The 17,260-nt window shown below is 37.0% G+C and overlaps 1 protein-coding gene across 2 annotated transcripts; it reads left to right on the forward strand.

Annotated features, from left to right (window-relative positions):
- Window positions 1-6,433: 6,433 nt before the first annotated feature.
- LOC133304835 (DNA-(apurinic or apyrimidinic site) endonuclease) lies at window positions 6,434-14,321 on the forward strand. Of its 2 annotated transcripts, none has more exons than XR_009750674.1 (9): window positions 6,434-6,689; window positions 7,041-7,133; window positions 9,570-9,714; window positions 10,401-10,602; window positions 11,206-11,284; window positions 11,989-12,050; window positions 12,939-13,025; window positions 13,334-13,451; window positions 13,931-14,321. XR_009750674.1 is itself a non-coding variant. In XM_061504896.1 (9 exons), exons 1-9 carry the CDS (start codon window positions 6,483-6,485, stop codon window positions 14,008-14,010), a joined length of 1,059 nt encoding a protein of 352 aa, XP_061360880.1. In that variant the 5' UTR covers window positions 6,434-6,482; the 3' UTR covers window positions 14,011-14,321. The 2 variants fall into 2 exon arrangements, 1 of the variants encoding a protein (XP_061360880.1); XM_061504896.1 differs by having other exon boundaries at window positions 13,348-13,451.
- Window positions 14,322-17,260: the final 2,939 nt, after the last annotated feature.

The following is a 17,260-nucleotide window of genomic DNA, read 5'->3' on the forward strand; positions in this document are numbered from 1 at the left end:
TATCTCCCGCTGTGGCGGAAACTCAGGAATCTCCTCAAGAAACACCTTGAGGAACTCCCACACCACAGGAATGCCAGTGATATCCTCCTGTGTCCCACTCACCAAACCTCTCAACATGACATAACCAAATGCCCCTGCTCTCAAGGCCTTCGTAGCCTGCAACAATGAAATATATGGCGAGGAACTAGCTGTGGAATCACACGGAGACTTCACCACGCGCTTTGCACTGCAATCAATCAGTGCACAGTTTCTAGACAACCAATCCATGCCCAGAATAATCTCCAAGTTGGCCATCGGCAATCCTATCAGATCTACCGAGAACTCACGGCCATCCCACTGAAACGCTACATCGCGATGTACAGTGGTAGAATCACATATTTTTCCGGTGGCGGTAGTTACCCGCAACGGTGGAGAAAGCACAGACATGGGCAACTCAAGCACCAAAGCAATTGGGGTAGCAACAAACGAATGCGTAGCCCCGGAATCAAATAATGCATCAACAGCAATACCACCAATAGACACAGTACCTCTAACAAGGTTCGAAGCGCGGTCCGACTGCTGCCTATCCAAGGTGTACACACTCCCAACAGAAGGTGGCACCGCAGGTGCCGAAGTAGAAGCCATCAGAACCATCTGCAAAGGAACTTCCTGAAAAGCTGCAGCTCTCGCCGTCGACGATGGACAGTCTCTAGAGAAGTGGCCCTCCTTGCCACACTGGAAACAGATCAACTGACCCGAAGCACAACGACTAGCATGCTCCTTTCCGCACCCCGCACATCTCGGAGTGGAAGGAGGCCTAGCAAAACTCCCCTGCTGTGAAGCAGTCTTCTTGAACTGACCAGGCGCCTGCCTAGTCGCCAACTGTTTACCCTTGCCCTTCCCAGCAAACTTCATGTCTTTCCAAGAAGTAGGAACAGGAGTGGAACTAACAGTCCCCTTGGTCTCGCCGACCTTGACCCTCTTGGCCTTGCTCGCTATGCAGACATCCTCAATGTCCTTACACTGCTAAACCAGTGTACCAAAATCCCTCGAAGCAGCTCCAGCAATATGCTCAGCAATCACCTCACTATTTCCTCTGCGGAACTTAGCAGCCAAAAACATTGGAGTAAGAGGAACCATCCGGAAGCGCGCAAACTTCACAAGCTCATTGAACTTGGCCAGGTACTCGTCAACAGACATCAAGCCTTGAACCAATCTATCAAACTCCCACTGCTTCCTCTCCTGCGCATCGTAGGGAAAGTATCTACCCAAGAAGCATTCCTCAAAGAATGGCCATGTCAAAACACGACCCTGCATCTCATAAGCACGAGAGGTGTTCGTCCACCACCCATGGGCAGCGCCCTCCAGCATGTAAGTCGAGAACATCAGCTTCTGTGGGTCTATACATTGCATGACCCAAAATATCTTGTCCAGCGACTCCAGCCATCTCGCCGCAGCAATAGGATCCAAACATCCTTCAAACACAGGTGGTTTATGCTTCCTGAAAGCATTCAGCCGGTGATCTATCACATCACGATCCTCAGCAGGCTCTACAAGAGTCTCCCTCGTCTCAGCGACATGAGCAGCACTGCCAATGTGACTCAGGCTCTCATCCTGAACAATAGGTGGAGGCGGCGACGGCGGTGGCGGTGGAAACTGACCTACAGCAGGACCAGCCCTCATCTCCTACAACATGACTCTCATCATCGTCATGTTCGCCATCCTGTTCACCTCGAGGACATCCTTAGTGGTCCTCCGGTTCGATTCACGAACCTCCTCTGCGGCTATCCGGTTCGCCTCGCGAACAACATCCATCATTGCCGCGTTGGCCAATCTAGTGGCCTCCTGATCGGCTAACCTAGTCGTCTGCATCTCAGCCAATGCAGTCAGAATAGGATCAGATTGATCCTCAGAAGTCTCTCGTGTTCTCCCGGACCTTACCATGACTCTGCACAAGTTACACAAATTATGAGTTGATCAGGCCCACGCAATGTGATTACATATGCATTATCATAATAAAATTCAACAGAGTAAACACACAAGACAGACACAACCAAACATCCTAGCTATTGCAATACATACAGGCTTTTCCCTCGAACCATTGCTCTAATACCATAAATGTAACACCTCGTATATATCCAGTAATGTTATCATACTATCGTATTAAGCTGCGCTTAATTAAAAATGCGGAATATCTTTTTCTTTTCAATTATGAAGTCATTATCATTACCAACTTGCTTATTAACCAATTAATAAAACATCGCCTGTATGCAATTGCAATAAAACAGCTAACTGAAATACCTCATTAATTAAAACAACATAAAGTATGTCTCTAGTCACGGAACTACAACACGTAGACCAGACCAACTATCAATTTATACAACTCAACTCAAAAGTACTAACAACATAGTGGCATGGACAACTCCCATGCTCACCCAAATAAGGCAACAAAGCCCAACATAAGTCTCAACATCAACAACATAATAATAATGCGAAAAAAGTAAACAGCATCCAGTCCAGTCATGCTAGCAAAAAGCAGTAATATCATAATCAGCTAAGCTCTGGCCTCCTGCCGCCAGAGGTATCAGTCACCATACTACCTGAACCTGAAATAAGCATTTCCCAAACGTGGGGTGAGATCTCTAAACAAGAAATCTCAGTAAGACAAGGGGTCCTCAAGGATCTTCCACCCCAAGCTCACATACATGCGCAATATAAGTTCAAAAGCAGTTTATCATCATCAGTTCTAAATCAGTGCAATGCAGCAGATAATCATGTCATATGTGTCAATTCTATTCTACTGGCCAGAGAAATGCAGGATGTACGTTTACAACCCCACAATAAGTACAAGATGCCGTTTGTATCCACCCCGGATCACCGTATTGTATGACGCCACATACCCAGGCTTACTGTCAAGATGGAACAACACATGCATATTAAAAGCCATTAACACATAAAGCTCAACAGCAATTCATATATCTCAAAGCATGTAACACAGCATGCATATAACCATACCCCCATGGGACATGGTGGAACCAAAACATGGCTAAACCGAGGACACGAAAGCTTACCTTGTAAGCTAACACCCAAAGCCAAGAGTCCACAGCTCAAAGTCCAAACACAGCAGATTCACAATCTGTTATGGACCAACAATATATCAATAACATGCACCGCAAACATACAATATTAAGACAACGTCTTTCCATTACGTTTTACGTCTTAAGGCTTCTCACCAAACCATAAGCCCTTAATCATATGATTCTGACTTACATTAATTAATTACAGAAGTTCAACTTCCTCAAACTAGGGTCCACAAACCCATAGATCAGTTCTGGATGAACAGTAGGCTACTGTTCCTCACAAACCCAGAATATCCGGATATTCCTCGGGGACATATCCGGATATGCAATATCCGGATATCTCACAGGCAATATCCGGATATCACTCTGGCAATATCCGGATATCCAAATTCCCATATCCGGATATCCATATCCGGATATCAATATTCGGATATTCCACGTCAAATATTTGGATATTTCGCGACAGAATGCAGTTTCTGCATTTCGCGAAGATATCCCTCCAAGGTTCCATTTTTAACACTTCCAGAAGCTTAAACATGCATCTTAAGGTTCATTTATGTTCATATGACAGTTGGTTACTTGTTTAACTCATTAAACATACCAAGACATCTCTTTTACTCATCAAAACACAAGATAAAGGTTGGTACAACTTACCAAAGCTCAAAACATAGCAACAATGGCTCTTGGAGCTCACTACACTGCCTCTACAGGTCTGACCTTCAAGGCACACGAAAATGACAACACAAGTAAGGTTCTTTGTGCCAAAAGGTGGCTTCTTGAAGCTCAAGAAGCCAAGAACAAGAGCTCCCATCAAAGGAACACCAACTCTGACCATCAACACCTCACTAACAACAACTCAGAATGGAGCACCCACCCTCTTCACAAAGCTCACACACACTCAACCAAGTGTTTAGATGGTGAAACAAAGAAGAAAAGATGAAGACTTTGCACAAAACAAGCATGGGAGGCTAAGGAAAGGTGGTGGCAGCAGCTGGCCTCCAAGTTACACGTAGAGTGGCTGAAAAATTAGCCTAGGATTTAGTGCCAAGCACTATTTATAGGCGATTAAGTCACTAACACACAATATTAGCTTTAATTGCTACGTTTAGCATTTTAATCCCAAACTTTGGTTTCTTAACCTACTCAATTTTACAAGAATTATCATATTTTTCTTATAATTTTCGGAGCACCTTTCCGGTACACGCTTTTCATAGCCAGTACCAGTTTCTGGCACCAGTTCTCATTATTTGGACTTGAAACTCGTTCTACAAGTCCTATACATTATTCTAGTAATTATCATGTACTTATTACAATTTTTCGGGATACTTTTTCGGTACGCATTTATACCGACTAGCAGAACCGGTATCTGCACTTTTCTTCCGAAAAGCGACTTTCAACATTCTTACTCACTTACTATAATTATTAGAGCCTCATAATAATTATTAGGGTCAATTATGGAATCATTTCCTATTTTCTCATAATTTATTAATTAAATTCCTTAATTAACGGTGCGGGTTCTTACCGTGGACATTAGCGATATCCCAAGGTACCTTCCTAAATTTGGTGCAATAAAAATTAATTTGGGCTATCTCATTAGCTCTGGTATGATTTATATTCTTGGAGAAGAAAATCCTTGTCTTCTCCTCGATGATTGTTTGCTTGAGGACTCACAAAAACACCTTAATATGCTGCTAATGATCATGACCTGCTTAATGGATGCTTATGTAAACAGAAGCAAGTCATCCGCAAAAAAAAAAAAAAATATGGGTGAGAGGGTGGCCTTCCCTTGAGAAGGACAATTTTTGTCAGTTGCTTCCAATATGATGTGTGCCAGCCTTTCAATGCATAGGACAAAGAGGTAAGGAGACAAAAGGGTCTCCTTGTCTTATGCCTCTAGTTAGAGTAAACTAGTTCATTTTTCTTTTTTTTTTTTTTTTTTTTTTTTTTGTAAATAAACTAGTTCATTTTAGCTCCATCCCACAACACATGATATCATTGAGGACACTACTTCCATAATTAACTCAACTATCTGTTGATGGAGGCCAATCTCCTCAAGAGTTTGTCGTAGAAAAATCCTATTGACTTTGTCGTAAAGGGGAAGAAGAAAATAATTTTCAACTGATACAATCAAATGGGTCCCACTAATTTAAAAGAAAAAAAAGAATGAAATGAAATGTTGGCACACAAATTGAACTCTCACCCACAGGAGAGCATCAATTTTGCTGCAACAGTAGAATTACTTTCCCCATATATTAACGGTGTTACATGTTTTATGGGAGAAATTTCAGTCATTAGTTTTAATGACAAAATTCATAAATTGGAAAATAAGAAATGATGATTTTAATTGCTAACATTTTGACCTGAATTTTTCACATGTGATTATGTTAACATTTTTTAAAAGGTACCATGGCATGAAAATTGCCAATGTTCTTGATATTTTTTATTTTTTTATGAGATTAATATTTTTCATGTTATAGAAAATAATTTTATCTTCTACACACATAAAAATATATAAAACTTATGTGGAGCCATTTAAAGAAAATAGAGAAAAAAAAATATACAACCCACATCCTTTTATATAAGTATAAGAAACATTAATATTTTTTTATTACAGTTGGATAATATTTGAGTTAGGTTGCGAATACCCTCGTTATGATTATGAAATTCACAAGGATATTCATTAATTGACATGATTAAAATTTAAATTTGTAACCGTCTATCCGCATTCCTTGCTTGTTTTCCGCAAAATCAAATTCTTACGGTGTGTTTGTTACAAGTTTTATTTTGAGTTTGATGGATAAGTGTAGCTGAGTATTGAAAAATATCACGTTTGGTTCAAATTTTTGAAAAAAAATACTAGGCAAATAGGAAGGCTAGGAAACGACTTTGGTGTTGATTTCGGAGTGAAATTCACTGTTATAAAATAACACTTGAGATGTGGTATTTTAAGATAATTGGAAAAGTGAAAAAAAAAAACAGGTGCAAAGTTCTTATCGAACATAGATTTTGCAAATTTAGATAAATTTTTTCAGTAATATTTCGGATTTTCGGTCAACCAAATATTTTTTTTTAAATTTTTCCATCAAAATGACTTTCTTACCATTTCTCCAGTAATCATATTTTTCTGGTAAATTTTTTTTTTCCTCTACCAAATACCCCATTAGAGTTTTTAGTATTCTTATTTGAATTTTGCCTCTCATCTATTCATATTTTTTTATTAATTATTTTTAATTATAATTTTTAAAATTACTCAATTAAATAGGAGTAAATAAATAAATGGAAAAAATAATAAATATTTAATTTAAATTGAATGTATCTGATTGTGGTCGAGAAAGCAACAGTGAGTGTGTTATTGGGGAACAAATCAAATTGGCAAATAGAGTGAGTGTTAGCGAAGAGTGAAGAGTGAAGCGTGAAGGGAAGATGAAAAGGTTTTTCCAAGTAGTGGAGAAAGATTCAGATGGTTGTTTGAAGAAGCCAAGAGAGAGTGAGAGTGAGGAAGAAGAGAAGAAGGAGCCGTTGAAGTTTTTGACATGGAATGCTAACAGCTTATTCATTCGGGTCAAGAACAATTGGCCCGAATTCACCAACTTCGTTACCAGTTTTGATCCTGATGTCATTGCCATACAGGTCCCCTTTTTCATGCATTGCAACCCTACACTCTTATTTATTTTTTTATTTTTTTCTATTGATGAATGAATGGCTTTTGGAGAGTTAATCCATTTGTTGTGTTTGGAACCCTGTTGTCAAATTCTTATATCTTATTAATTATAAATAATTAGTTGGTAGATAAATAGTTAAGAGTTTCAATTAGTGAGCCAAGTTGTTTCACTTTAAGCATGAAATGATCATGCTTTAGTTGTCCATTAATTGAGCTGGTGTTATTTATCTCCAAGCAAGCATTGTTCTGTTTTGTTGGATACATATTTTATGGTAATAGGCTTGGTTGATAAGAATCTTCTAACATCAAATTTTTATTAGGAAGTGCGGATGCCTGCTGCTGGATCCAAGGGTGCATCTAAGAATCAGGGAGAAATAAAAGATGATACAAGCTCCTCCAGGGAAGAAAAGAAGGTACAGCTCTGTCCTGTTATGGATTATAGCTGTTAGAGAAGTATATAAACTATTAATGGGCCTTCACTTACCAGATTAAGCTTTTGGGTTGAATTGGTTTTTTATATGGTATCAAAGTCTCGTGTTCCGGGTTCAATTCTCACCGGACCTATTTTCTCTTGTGGAATTTCTTAGCACAGGTAAGTGGGCATGTGCATTATCCACTCTTCATACCCGGTGGGCTCTCGTGTGAGGGGACGTGTTAGAGAAGTATATAAACCATTGATGGGCCTTCATTTATCAGCTTAAGTTTTTAGATTAAATTGGTTCCTTACAATAGCAACTACTACATATGTTGCTGGGACTGTGAGTCTAAGTATGTTTTAAAATTCTTATGTGAATTAATCAATTCTTAGCGTTATATATTATTGACCTGCTGGATTATTCATGTTAGTCTTAGTAGAGCTGGAAGTGGGAGGAACTGATCAAAAGTGTAAATTGGGTTGGCCATTGATGATATTTCTTGAGTTTACTTTTTTTTTATTGTCTGAATATCTAACTTACTTTCATCACTAGGAAGAATGTCATATGCTTTTCATCCTATATCCTTCTTCAGTGTATATCTAAGTCTGTTATTTAATATGACTATGGATGGAGTAGCATTTGAGAAAAACAAGAAATACTAGTCATATAGGAACTGCTACCTCCTAGAACCTGAGTGGTTTTCTACAGGGTTGGACTTGTCGTCCGAGTGCACCACCTTTGTCGTGGTGGTGATGGTGGTGGGTATCTGCAGGGCCACTTCAACACCTAAGTCAGTGCATGATAAATGTGGTTAAAGAGTGTTTAGGCTAAGAGAGAACATAACTTGGAAATGGATGAGGTCACTCGTATTTATAGAGGTCAGAGATGGTAGCTTTTACGGGGGGAGATGCAAGTGTACCTCCTCCTCCTCATGATTGAAATGATTTGGGTGAGATATTCTATTATGGGTTAGTTTATTGTGGAGTGACATTTGTTCATTTTGTTATAGGGTAATCAGGATTGGGCCCTGATAGGGATGATCTGATCAATTTGATTGGGTAGATTGGATGAGATTGATAGGTCGAGTTGCAGGGTTGCTGGGATAAGCTTGATCATCCTGATGTACAATCTAGGTACCTAGCATAGCATTATCTGGGAGTTCTCTGAACACGGTTGCTACTTTAAGACACAAAGGGGTTACCATTATGAACACCAAGAAAAACTATGAAAAAGCATCTATCATTTCAAAACAAACATTGATGCTGGAAGATGATTGCTAATATTTATAAATGAAATATGTGGAGAATGGAATCGTATATTAGTTCTGTTAGAGATATATAAAACCATTAATATAGCCTCACCTATCAGCTTAAGCTTTTGGGTTGAATTGGTTCTTTACATGGTATCAGAGCCTCGATATCACGGGTTCAATCTATACCGCCCCCCATTTAATTAATAATTAGTTAAGTCTTGTGGAGTTTTTCAGCACAGGTAGGTGGGCCTGTGCATTGTCCACCCTTCAAGCCCTGTGGACTTTCGTGTGAGGGGGCGTGTTAGAGATATATAAAACCATTAATGTAGCTTCACTCATTAGCTTAAGCTTTTGGGTTGAATTAGTTATTTACAAGATCCTTTAAAAATCAAAACTTCTTTTTGGGGCTGGGGAGTCTCTATGAAAAAAATGTGAGGTGTTTGGAAACTTGGGGAGAGTGTGCACATCTTGAGGAACACACACCGCCCCCTGATTCTGCTAGACAACTAAATGTCTCTAACTTACAAATAATAAGAAAAGGCTTAAGTGAATATCTGCCTTGGTGTTCTCATAATGAGCTACAAGTTCCACTGTTTTAATGTATGTTCAGGTTACTTGACGTAAGAAATTATGAACTCCTGAAGCTCTCAAATGAAAGGATATATGTGATAGCTTTAATATGATGCTTAAAGTTCTTTGATCGGTCTTTGAATTACTTTAGTCTGAAGGGGTGTGCCAAAATCTTCATGCAATGGTTTGCATTGGCAATGACCAACTCTACTAAAAGTTTAACTTGTTAGGTGAAAATTCATGAATGGCTTTATTAAATCTTTGACACATCCTCTTATGTAAGATCCCTTTGGGCTTAAAGTGTGGACAATGTATAGGCCTATTTTTACTATGTGCTAAAGCTCAGCTTCTATTTAGAATAATAAGGGTGGCAAGGATCAAAATTCAGACTACTTGGTTACAGATGCTCTTATACCATGTCAATGGTCAACTTCCCTAAAAACTTAAGCTATTATGTTAAGGTTCATAATTGACTTTATGACATCTCTAATATGCATAAACATTATTTCTACACCAAAACATGAACAAAACAATATAGTATTGTTAAATTGATATAATCATGATATTGCTTTCTAATACTCTAGAACGCATATTTGTTCGAACTTACACAGATATTGATGCGTGCACTTTCAACTCCACCTTTTGGGAACTATCGTGTTTGGTGGTCTCTCGCAGATTCAAAGTATGCAGGGACAGCACTACTAGTGAAAAAATGCTTTAAGCCAAAAAGTGTCGTTTTCAATCTAGATAAAATTGGTATGCTGCTTCACAGATTTTTCTTATTGTATTTATGGCACTAAGTGTTTAATTAATTTTGTTTATATAAACAGCTTCTGCATTCAAGGGGAAGAACCAGAGTAATGGTAAAACTGTACTTTCATGACTGAAATGTCATGGGTTCGAATCCAGGAAACAGCCTCTTTGTAATTATGCAAGGGTAAGGCTGCATACAAGGATTACCTCCACCCCACACTCGCTAGTCGGGTTTAATGGAGAGTGGTTATATAAACAGCTTCTGCATTCAAATGACAGATATCAGTATTGTTAATTTTCTTTTGGCTGAAAATAATATCAAAATTAACGTTGTTAATTTTTAATCCTGCCAAGATTTGAACATGCTCATTGGTGACTTTAAAAGAATTACACGACCTTATAATTACAAAATATTTTTTGTTTTAATATAGAAAAAATGTACACTGAGGAGGATCAGGAATCCTCCTAAATATAGTTATAATGTTTTGGTTCTTAAATTTTTTAACTATTAACAATTTGATATATTATTCAACATTCCAGTTAAATTTTTTAGATAAATTTTATATGTCCTTAAAGACAATCAGGATAGTGACTTTTACTGAAATAGGTATCTAATATATTTGCCTTGGATTATACTCCATAAGTTTTTTGTTTCTGCTGATAGATCTTACTCTTGTTTTTGTTGTTAGCTTCGAAGCATGAACCAGATGGCCGAGTAATCTTAGCTGAATTTGAAACACTTCGTATATTGAATACATATGTACCAAACAATGGATGGAAAGAGGAGGCAAACTCATTTCAGAGGAGAAGAAAATGGGATAAAAGGATTCTGGAATTTGTTACACAAAATTCAGACAAACCTTTGATATGGTGTGGGGATCTGAATGTCAGGTGGCTAATCTCTTTTTTTTTTTGGCTTTGGGGGTATAGGATTAATTACTTCCATCCTCTTTGTTTGGCAATGTATTTTTGCCTCTTGCATTCTTTTGTCATGAAATTTTAGCTGAGTCAAGCTCAGCTGTTGGCTGCATCTAGTTTTGTTACTAGCCATGCCATGAACAAAACAGATATCCAGTTTGAGGGACCACTAAGATTTATGTTTAATTTTAATTTGATGCAACTGTATGCATTATATTAAACTAATTGGTTGAGGCTACACTTCGCTCTGGATGAGATTTTAGATCTAGTTTTACCTAACCAAAAGCATAATTTTTCTTTAGTTGTCACGAGCTTTAACTTTGCAAGAGTAAGACTGTGTATAAGGATTACCTTCACCCAAACCCTCGTTAGTTGGGGTTTAATGGAAAGCGTTTTTTTTTTTTTTTTTTTTTTTGTCATGAGCTTTAGATCTTATAAGTGAATAATTTTGGCCTTCTCCAATCTTAGTATCTTATACTAGAGGATTGTTATGAATGTTGCATGGATTTTTCCAAGTTGTGTCTACTAGCTCATCTAATTTTTAAGGAGCTTTATATATGTGTTCTCTGCGTGCAGCCATGAAGAGATCGACGTGAGTCATCCAGAGTTTTTCAGTGCAGCAAAACAAAATGGCTATGTTCCTCCCAATAAAGAGGTCTAAGCAGTTCATTCTTGAAGTTCCCTTTAAAATAGATTCATCTCTTTTAACTTCAATAGATTTATCTCCAACAAGCTTAATATATTAGGTGGAGGCCAGGAATGGTTGTATTTCTCTTAGACTCCAACATGCCCCCTTAGGCAAGATAGTTCTACAAACTTAGCATGGACAATGCATAGTCTCACTTTACCTTGCGCCAAAATTTAATTGAATTATGAAGAATGGGTGTGGTAAGAATCAAAATTCTGAATACTTGTTCATAGAGGCTTTGATACTGTTGAGATATATTAAACCATTAATGTAGCCTCACCCAACAGTTTAAGCTTTTGGGTTGAATTGGTTCTTTACATGGTATCAGAGCCTCGTGTCCCGGGTTCGATCCTCGTCGCCCCCCACTTTCTTTCAAGTGGAATTTCTTTGTTCGCACAGGTAGGTGGACCTGTGCATTATCCACCCTTCAAGCCCAGTGGGCTCTCGTGTGAAGGGGCGTGTTGAGATATATTAAACCATTAATGTAGCCTCACCCAACAACTTAAGCTTTTGGGTTGAATTGGTTCTTTACAAAAGGAAACTCTCCTTAAGAGCTTAAGTATAGAGGCTCAAGATGGTTTTATATCTCTTACAGTTGGCATCAAGTATTGTAGTGTAGTTCTCTATCATACAACTAGTAATTAAACATCTGTTGACATGGCTTTATGCAGGATTGTGGGCAGCCTGGATTTACCTTGGCTGAAAGAAAACGATTTGGTACCATCTTAAGAGAGTGAGTGATCTCACTATTCTTTTTGTTCATTCATTTTTGTTACCTATGCATCAACATGGCAAAACCTCATGCGAGAACATGTTATCATGCAAGATTTGATTCTTCCTTTCACTCAAAACTGACACAGGAAGTTTGTTTCTTGCAGTCTATTTAACTTGATGATGAGATAGATTGTATGGATCCATTTAATGTCTGTTCTGTCATAATATTTTAAAGTTTAGGAAGTGATATTTTATATATAGTATTTGGTACAATTTGTAATACCTGATTTTTAATCAATTTTCATAGTAAAAATGATTATTAAAAAAGTTTAGATTTCAAAATTTAGTATTATATTTTCCTATGTGTTTGGGCTACCCATAGTTTGTTAACGGTTGAGTCCACTGCAATAAATAAGATCTTTTGAAGTTTTAACTTTTAATTACTCTTATTGGCTTTTCTTCATTGAAGAGGGGTGAGAGCTTTTTTCTTTTGTTATAAGAATGGATTATGACACCAGGTCCAAGGACAGAATGGGATTTCCAATGCAATGATCCTAAGTTCAAGCTAGATAGGGATGGGGAATTGGGCTTGCATGACTGGGAATAAGAGGTAACGGTATCAATCAAAGAAAAGAAACAGAAAGAAGAGTAACTACAGCAAATATAGGAAGACTAGGAGAAATTGGACTTTGCATTTTATCTTTAGATAAGAAGTCTGTATTTTCACTGAGTATTGCTACCTAAGACAAGGACAACTAAATTGATAAAAAAATATTATTTTGCACCATAGTTGACTTGTTTCTGATTGTAGTAACTCCTCATCCCCTCCTTTTACCCTTTATTTTTAATGACATTATTATTTATTTATGTAAAGTCTTAATATCTGATATTATAGAGCATGCTTCAGGGGAAAGCTGATAGATGCCTACAGATTTCTGCACAAGGATAAGGACATGGAGCAAGGTTTCTCATGGTCTGGAAATCCAGTTGGAAAGTAAGAAATTTATTTTAGAGTTTATACCGTGATAATTGATTCTCAACATTAATGCTGATTAACTATTATGTTGATGCAAATGCACTTAAATAATTTAAAGTATACTTTAATTTTTTTTCTCTTAACCATTTTTCTTTTTCACCTTTTCCTTTTACCCCGAGAAAGGCATCCTCTGGAACAGCTATTAAAATGTGTGATGAGTTGCAAATATAAACAATGGGATTCTTTTTAATGCTGTTTTCTATTTAAGACAGACTTAGTAATTTGACTAATCTAATTGACAGCTTTACCCTTTTTGTTCTTATGAGTATTTTCTTTGAAGGTATCGCGGAAAACGGATGAGAATAGACTATTTTACAGTTTCAGAAAAACTTAAAGAAAGGATTGTTGCATGTGAAATGCATGGACAAGGGATAGAGTTACAGGGTAAGTTTCTATTCATGCAATTGATACTCACTTTTCAGTTGCTCATTCAACAAAATTTGAAATTCATGGTATAGATATGGTTTCTTTTCTGTTGCTAACTTCTCCTTTAGCTTATTTGCGGAGTTAAAAATCTGAAACCAGAGTTCTGCTTGTGGTAATTGGTGCTGCTGGATTGTATCTAACCTATTTAATGGCTTGCCAATTTTTCTTATGAATGAATTGATTGTGCATTAGCCACCGACCTCAACTAATTTGGGATAAAGGTATTGTTGATGTTGATAAATTGATTGTGCATATCTCCCCATTGTTTGAATATGTGATGGTTGGACCAATGACAACATATTACTTTTTTAGTTTTCATTCTAATTATTATTATTTTTGGGGGGTACTTGAGGCTAATTAACTTTTACTTGACATTTTATCATTCACTCGAAAGTGCTTATGTTGTAACAAGCATGACCTTGTTCTTGTCTCCGCAGGTTTCTATGGAAGTGATCATTGTCCAGTTACCTTGGAGCTCTCTCCATCTTCCAACTCTCAAAACGAGGATCCAATCTAAGAAGCACTTTGCTGTTCCGATCATTTTTTTTCTTATTTAGATGATCAATGTTCCTTAGTGAGAAGCTATTTTTTTTACAATGTTTCTGTGGTGTGGACTAGCTGCATACGTACAGAATATGGTTATAGTATTGATTAGGTGCTTCATCTTTAGATAATTTCCCCAAGAACTGAGACACTACTTCCAACTCTACAGTACTTTCATTGCAGCAAATGGTATTCACTTTAGCATTAGAAGTAAAACAAAACAAGTACATGGGGTCATTGGATTGATTCGGCCATCATATCAAAATTAATTTGGTGTGGGTGGTAGCCTGCAAAACCTCTAACTTGCATGATGCTGAGCAATTTTTTTTTTTTTTTTTTTTTTTTTTTTCCTGTCACTAGTCGCGAGATGCCATTATTTCCTCTATGTTTTTACACCACAAAACAAAAGCATTTATTTTGTATGATACTTTCTCTTTCTCAAAGTAAGGCATGAGACCTACTTGATGTGAAGTTTTTCTATAAAATGTGATTTTATCAGTCTGACTGTTGAATAATGATTAACTAGGCGATTGTGTATGCTAAATTATAAACAAATTACTTAGAAAGATTAAAAAGTCAACAGTTTAAAAATAAAAAAGTTATAATGCACTAATCCATTGTATTAATAAAGCATAAATTGATTTCTAAATAACAAAATGCGGTTAACATAATTGAACCTTGTTATCAATAAAAAAAGTAATTAGATAGAGTAGTTATAAATTAATTGTTATACAATATAAATAAATTTGAACCCTATGATAATAGGTGTTTGTTCAGAAAATGAAAGAACTTTATAAAAGAAAAAAAATTATTTTTCAAGTAGAAATAACTTTTAAGATGGAGTGTAATTTTGGGATAACATGATTTTTTGAAAAATATTACCAAAAATATTATTTTACGAATGAGTATAATTATTACATTAAAAAATATTTCTTTATCTAAAAGTGCGTCGAGATGTTTCCGAAAAAAAAAAAGTGCATGGAGATATGAAATTTTGCCATTTGTGTTCAGAAAGAGGAAAATTTCTTATATAGTACCGAGTTTGGGTACTCTCTTTTTCTTAAATTAGGAAAATTAGGTGTCATTTCAATCCATGCTTTTGTTGATAATTCCCATTTTAAGAAACAATGTTGGTACAGCGGTGGTATTAAAAAAGCGCTCCAGAAAGAGTATTTTTTTTTTTTTTTTGATAAACAAAAATTATAAGAAAGAGTATTAACCGAACATGCTTGGTACTTTTAAGATATCATATTTTAAGTAAGGAAAGTTTTCAGAATTACGGGATTTTCTTGTTAACAAGCCATCATAATAATTCAGTCCCAAAAATGTAGAAATAAAATGTTAATTTAGCAACCTACACACAAAAAAAGGAAAAAAAAATGCGCTACCTATTTGTGGTGATGGGAAAATAAATCTGTTTAAAACTATTACATGTGAATAAATGGTAGAGAATATTCAAGCTTCCGATAAAAGGGGAAATGATTATATTTAAACTTATTTTAGCTATGCAAAATAATACAAATTTGTTGTCATTGTTAACCTATGAAAGAAATCATGGGGTACATGAAATGGTTGTAAAAGTATTAGAGTAGCATTAATTTGTTAGGATCCTGATTGTAACTATCACGGTTTGTTACCTTGTATATTAAAATAGATTAGCTTGATTTATGCTTTCTGTTCCTTAAGTTTAGCTGATTTCCTGATGTAAATAGATTAGCTTGATTTATGCTTTCTGTTCCTTAGGTTTAGCTGATTTCCTGATCAATTGTAAATCTTGGTCTATATAATAGACCCAATTTAATATATCATTAAGCTGCGAATGACAGCAACTTCTGTTATGGTATCAAGAGCTTGACGATCAACAAGCCTTCATTTTTTTTTTTTTTCATCATGACTTCCGCACCTAAAACCTTCAAGGTTTCTGATTCTAAGTCACCCTTTTACCTGCACCCATCTTGGATCATCGACAGTGGTGCATCCCAACACATGACGGGCACACTCTCCTATCTATCCAATGTGCATTCTATTTCTCCTTGTTCTGTGGGACTGCCGAATGGAGTTCATGATATTGCTACGCAATGTGGCAGCATTACTTTGGGCTCTTCTCTTCATCTCTCCAATGTTCTTTATGTCCCTTCGTTGGCTTGTAATTTGATTTCTGTATCTCAGCTTCTGCGCCAGTCTTGCTTGGCATTGTTTGTTAATTCTGTTTGTTTGATACAGGACCTAAAGCAGAAGAGGACGATTGGAACGGGTGTTGAACGAGAAGGGGTGTATATATTGTGTGCATCATCAGCTTCTGCTCATGTTGCCAGTACGTCAGATTCTGCAGCACTATGGCATCGTCGTCTAGGACATCCATCTTCCCGTTATTTATCTTTGTTACCTTTTATTTCCAATGCAAATAATTTGGCTCCTTGTGACGTTTGTTGTAAAGCCAAACAACCACGAAGTCCTTTTCCTATTAATAATAAACGTTGTTTACATCCTTTTGATTTACTTCACTGTGATATATGGGGGCCATATCATATGGCATCTACAACTGGTGCCCGCTATTTTTTAACTGTAGTCGATGATTTTAGTAGACATGTTTGGATTTTTTTGATGCGCAATAAAACTGAAACTTCCACATGTTTACTTCGGTTTCTCCACTTGGTTCGCACCCAATATGATGCATCTGTTAAGCGAATTCAGAGTGATAATGGGACTGAATTTTTGTCATCTGTAGTCCAAGAGGCTCTCTCATCCTACGGTATTCATCATCAATTATCATGCACTTACACCCCACAGCAAAATGGACGCGTTGAACGTCGTCATCGTCACATCCTCAACGTGGCTCGTGCTTTGCGTTTTGATGGTCACTTACCTATATCTCTTTGGGGAGAATGCATCTTGACCGCTGCTCACCTCATCAACAGGACACCGACTCCACTCCTTGGTGGTCAGTGTCCCTATGAAGTTTTGCATGGCACTCCACCAAAGTATGATCACTTACGGGTCTTTGGGAGTTTATGTTACACTACTGTTTTACCCAAACCACATGACAAGTTCGCTCCTCGCTCCCGTAAGTGTGTGTTTGTTGGCTACCCTTTCAACAAAAAAGGATGGAAGGTCATGGATATCTCCACTCATGAAATATTTGTTTCTCGTGATGTTTTATTTCATGAAACTATTTTTCCATTGGCTGCAACTTCATCTGCACCTTCTGTCCATGTACCGTCACC

The sequence above is a fragment of the Gastrolobium bilobum genome, unplaced genomic scaffold (genome assembly GCF_033153095.1).
Source record: "Gastrolobium bilobum isolate Gb01-03AN ecotype WA unplaced genomic scaffold, APGP_CSIRO_Gbil_v1 utg896, whole genome shotgun sequence".
Lineage (NCBI taxonomy): Eukaryota > Viridiplantae > Streptophyta > Magnoliopsida > Fabales > Fabaceae > Gastrolobium > Gastrolobium bilobum.

What these genes read in the sequence shown, in the direction of transcription:
- LOC133304835 (XM_061504896.1), top strand. Translation starts at nt 6,483, where the DNA reads ATGAAAAGGTTTTTCCAAGTAGTGGAGAAAGATTCAGATGGTTGTTTG. An exon ending in CTGATGTCATTGCCATACAG is followed by an intron (nt 6,690 to 7,040) that starts GTCCCCTTTTTC and finishes AATTTTTATTAG; the next exon opens with GAAGTGCGGATGCCTGCTGC. An exon ending in TGTGGGGATCTGAATGTCAG is followed by an intron (nt 10,603 to 11,205) that starts GTGGCTAATCTC and finishes CTCTGCGTGCAG; the next exon opens with CCATGAAGAGATCGACGTGA.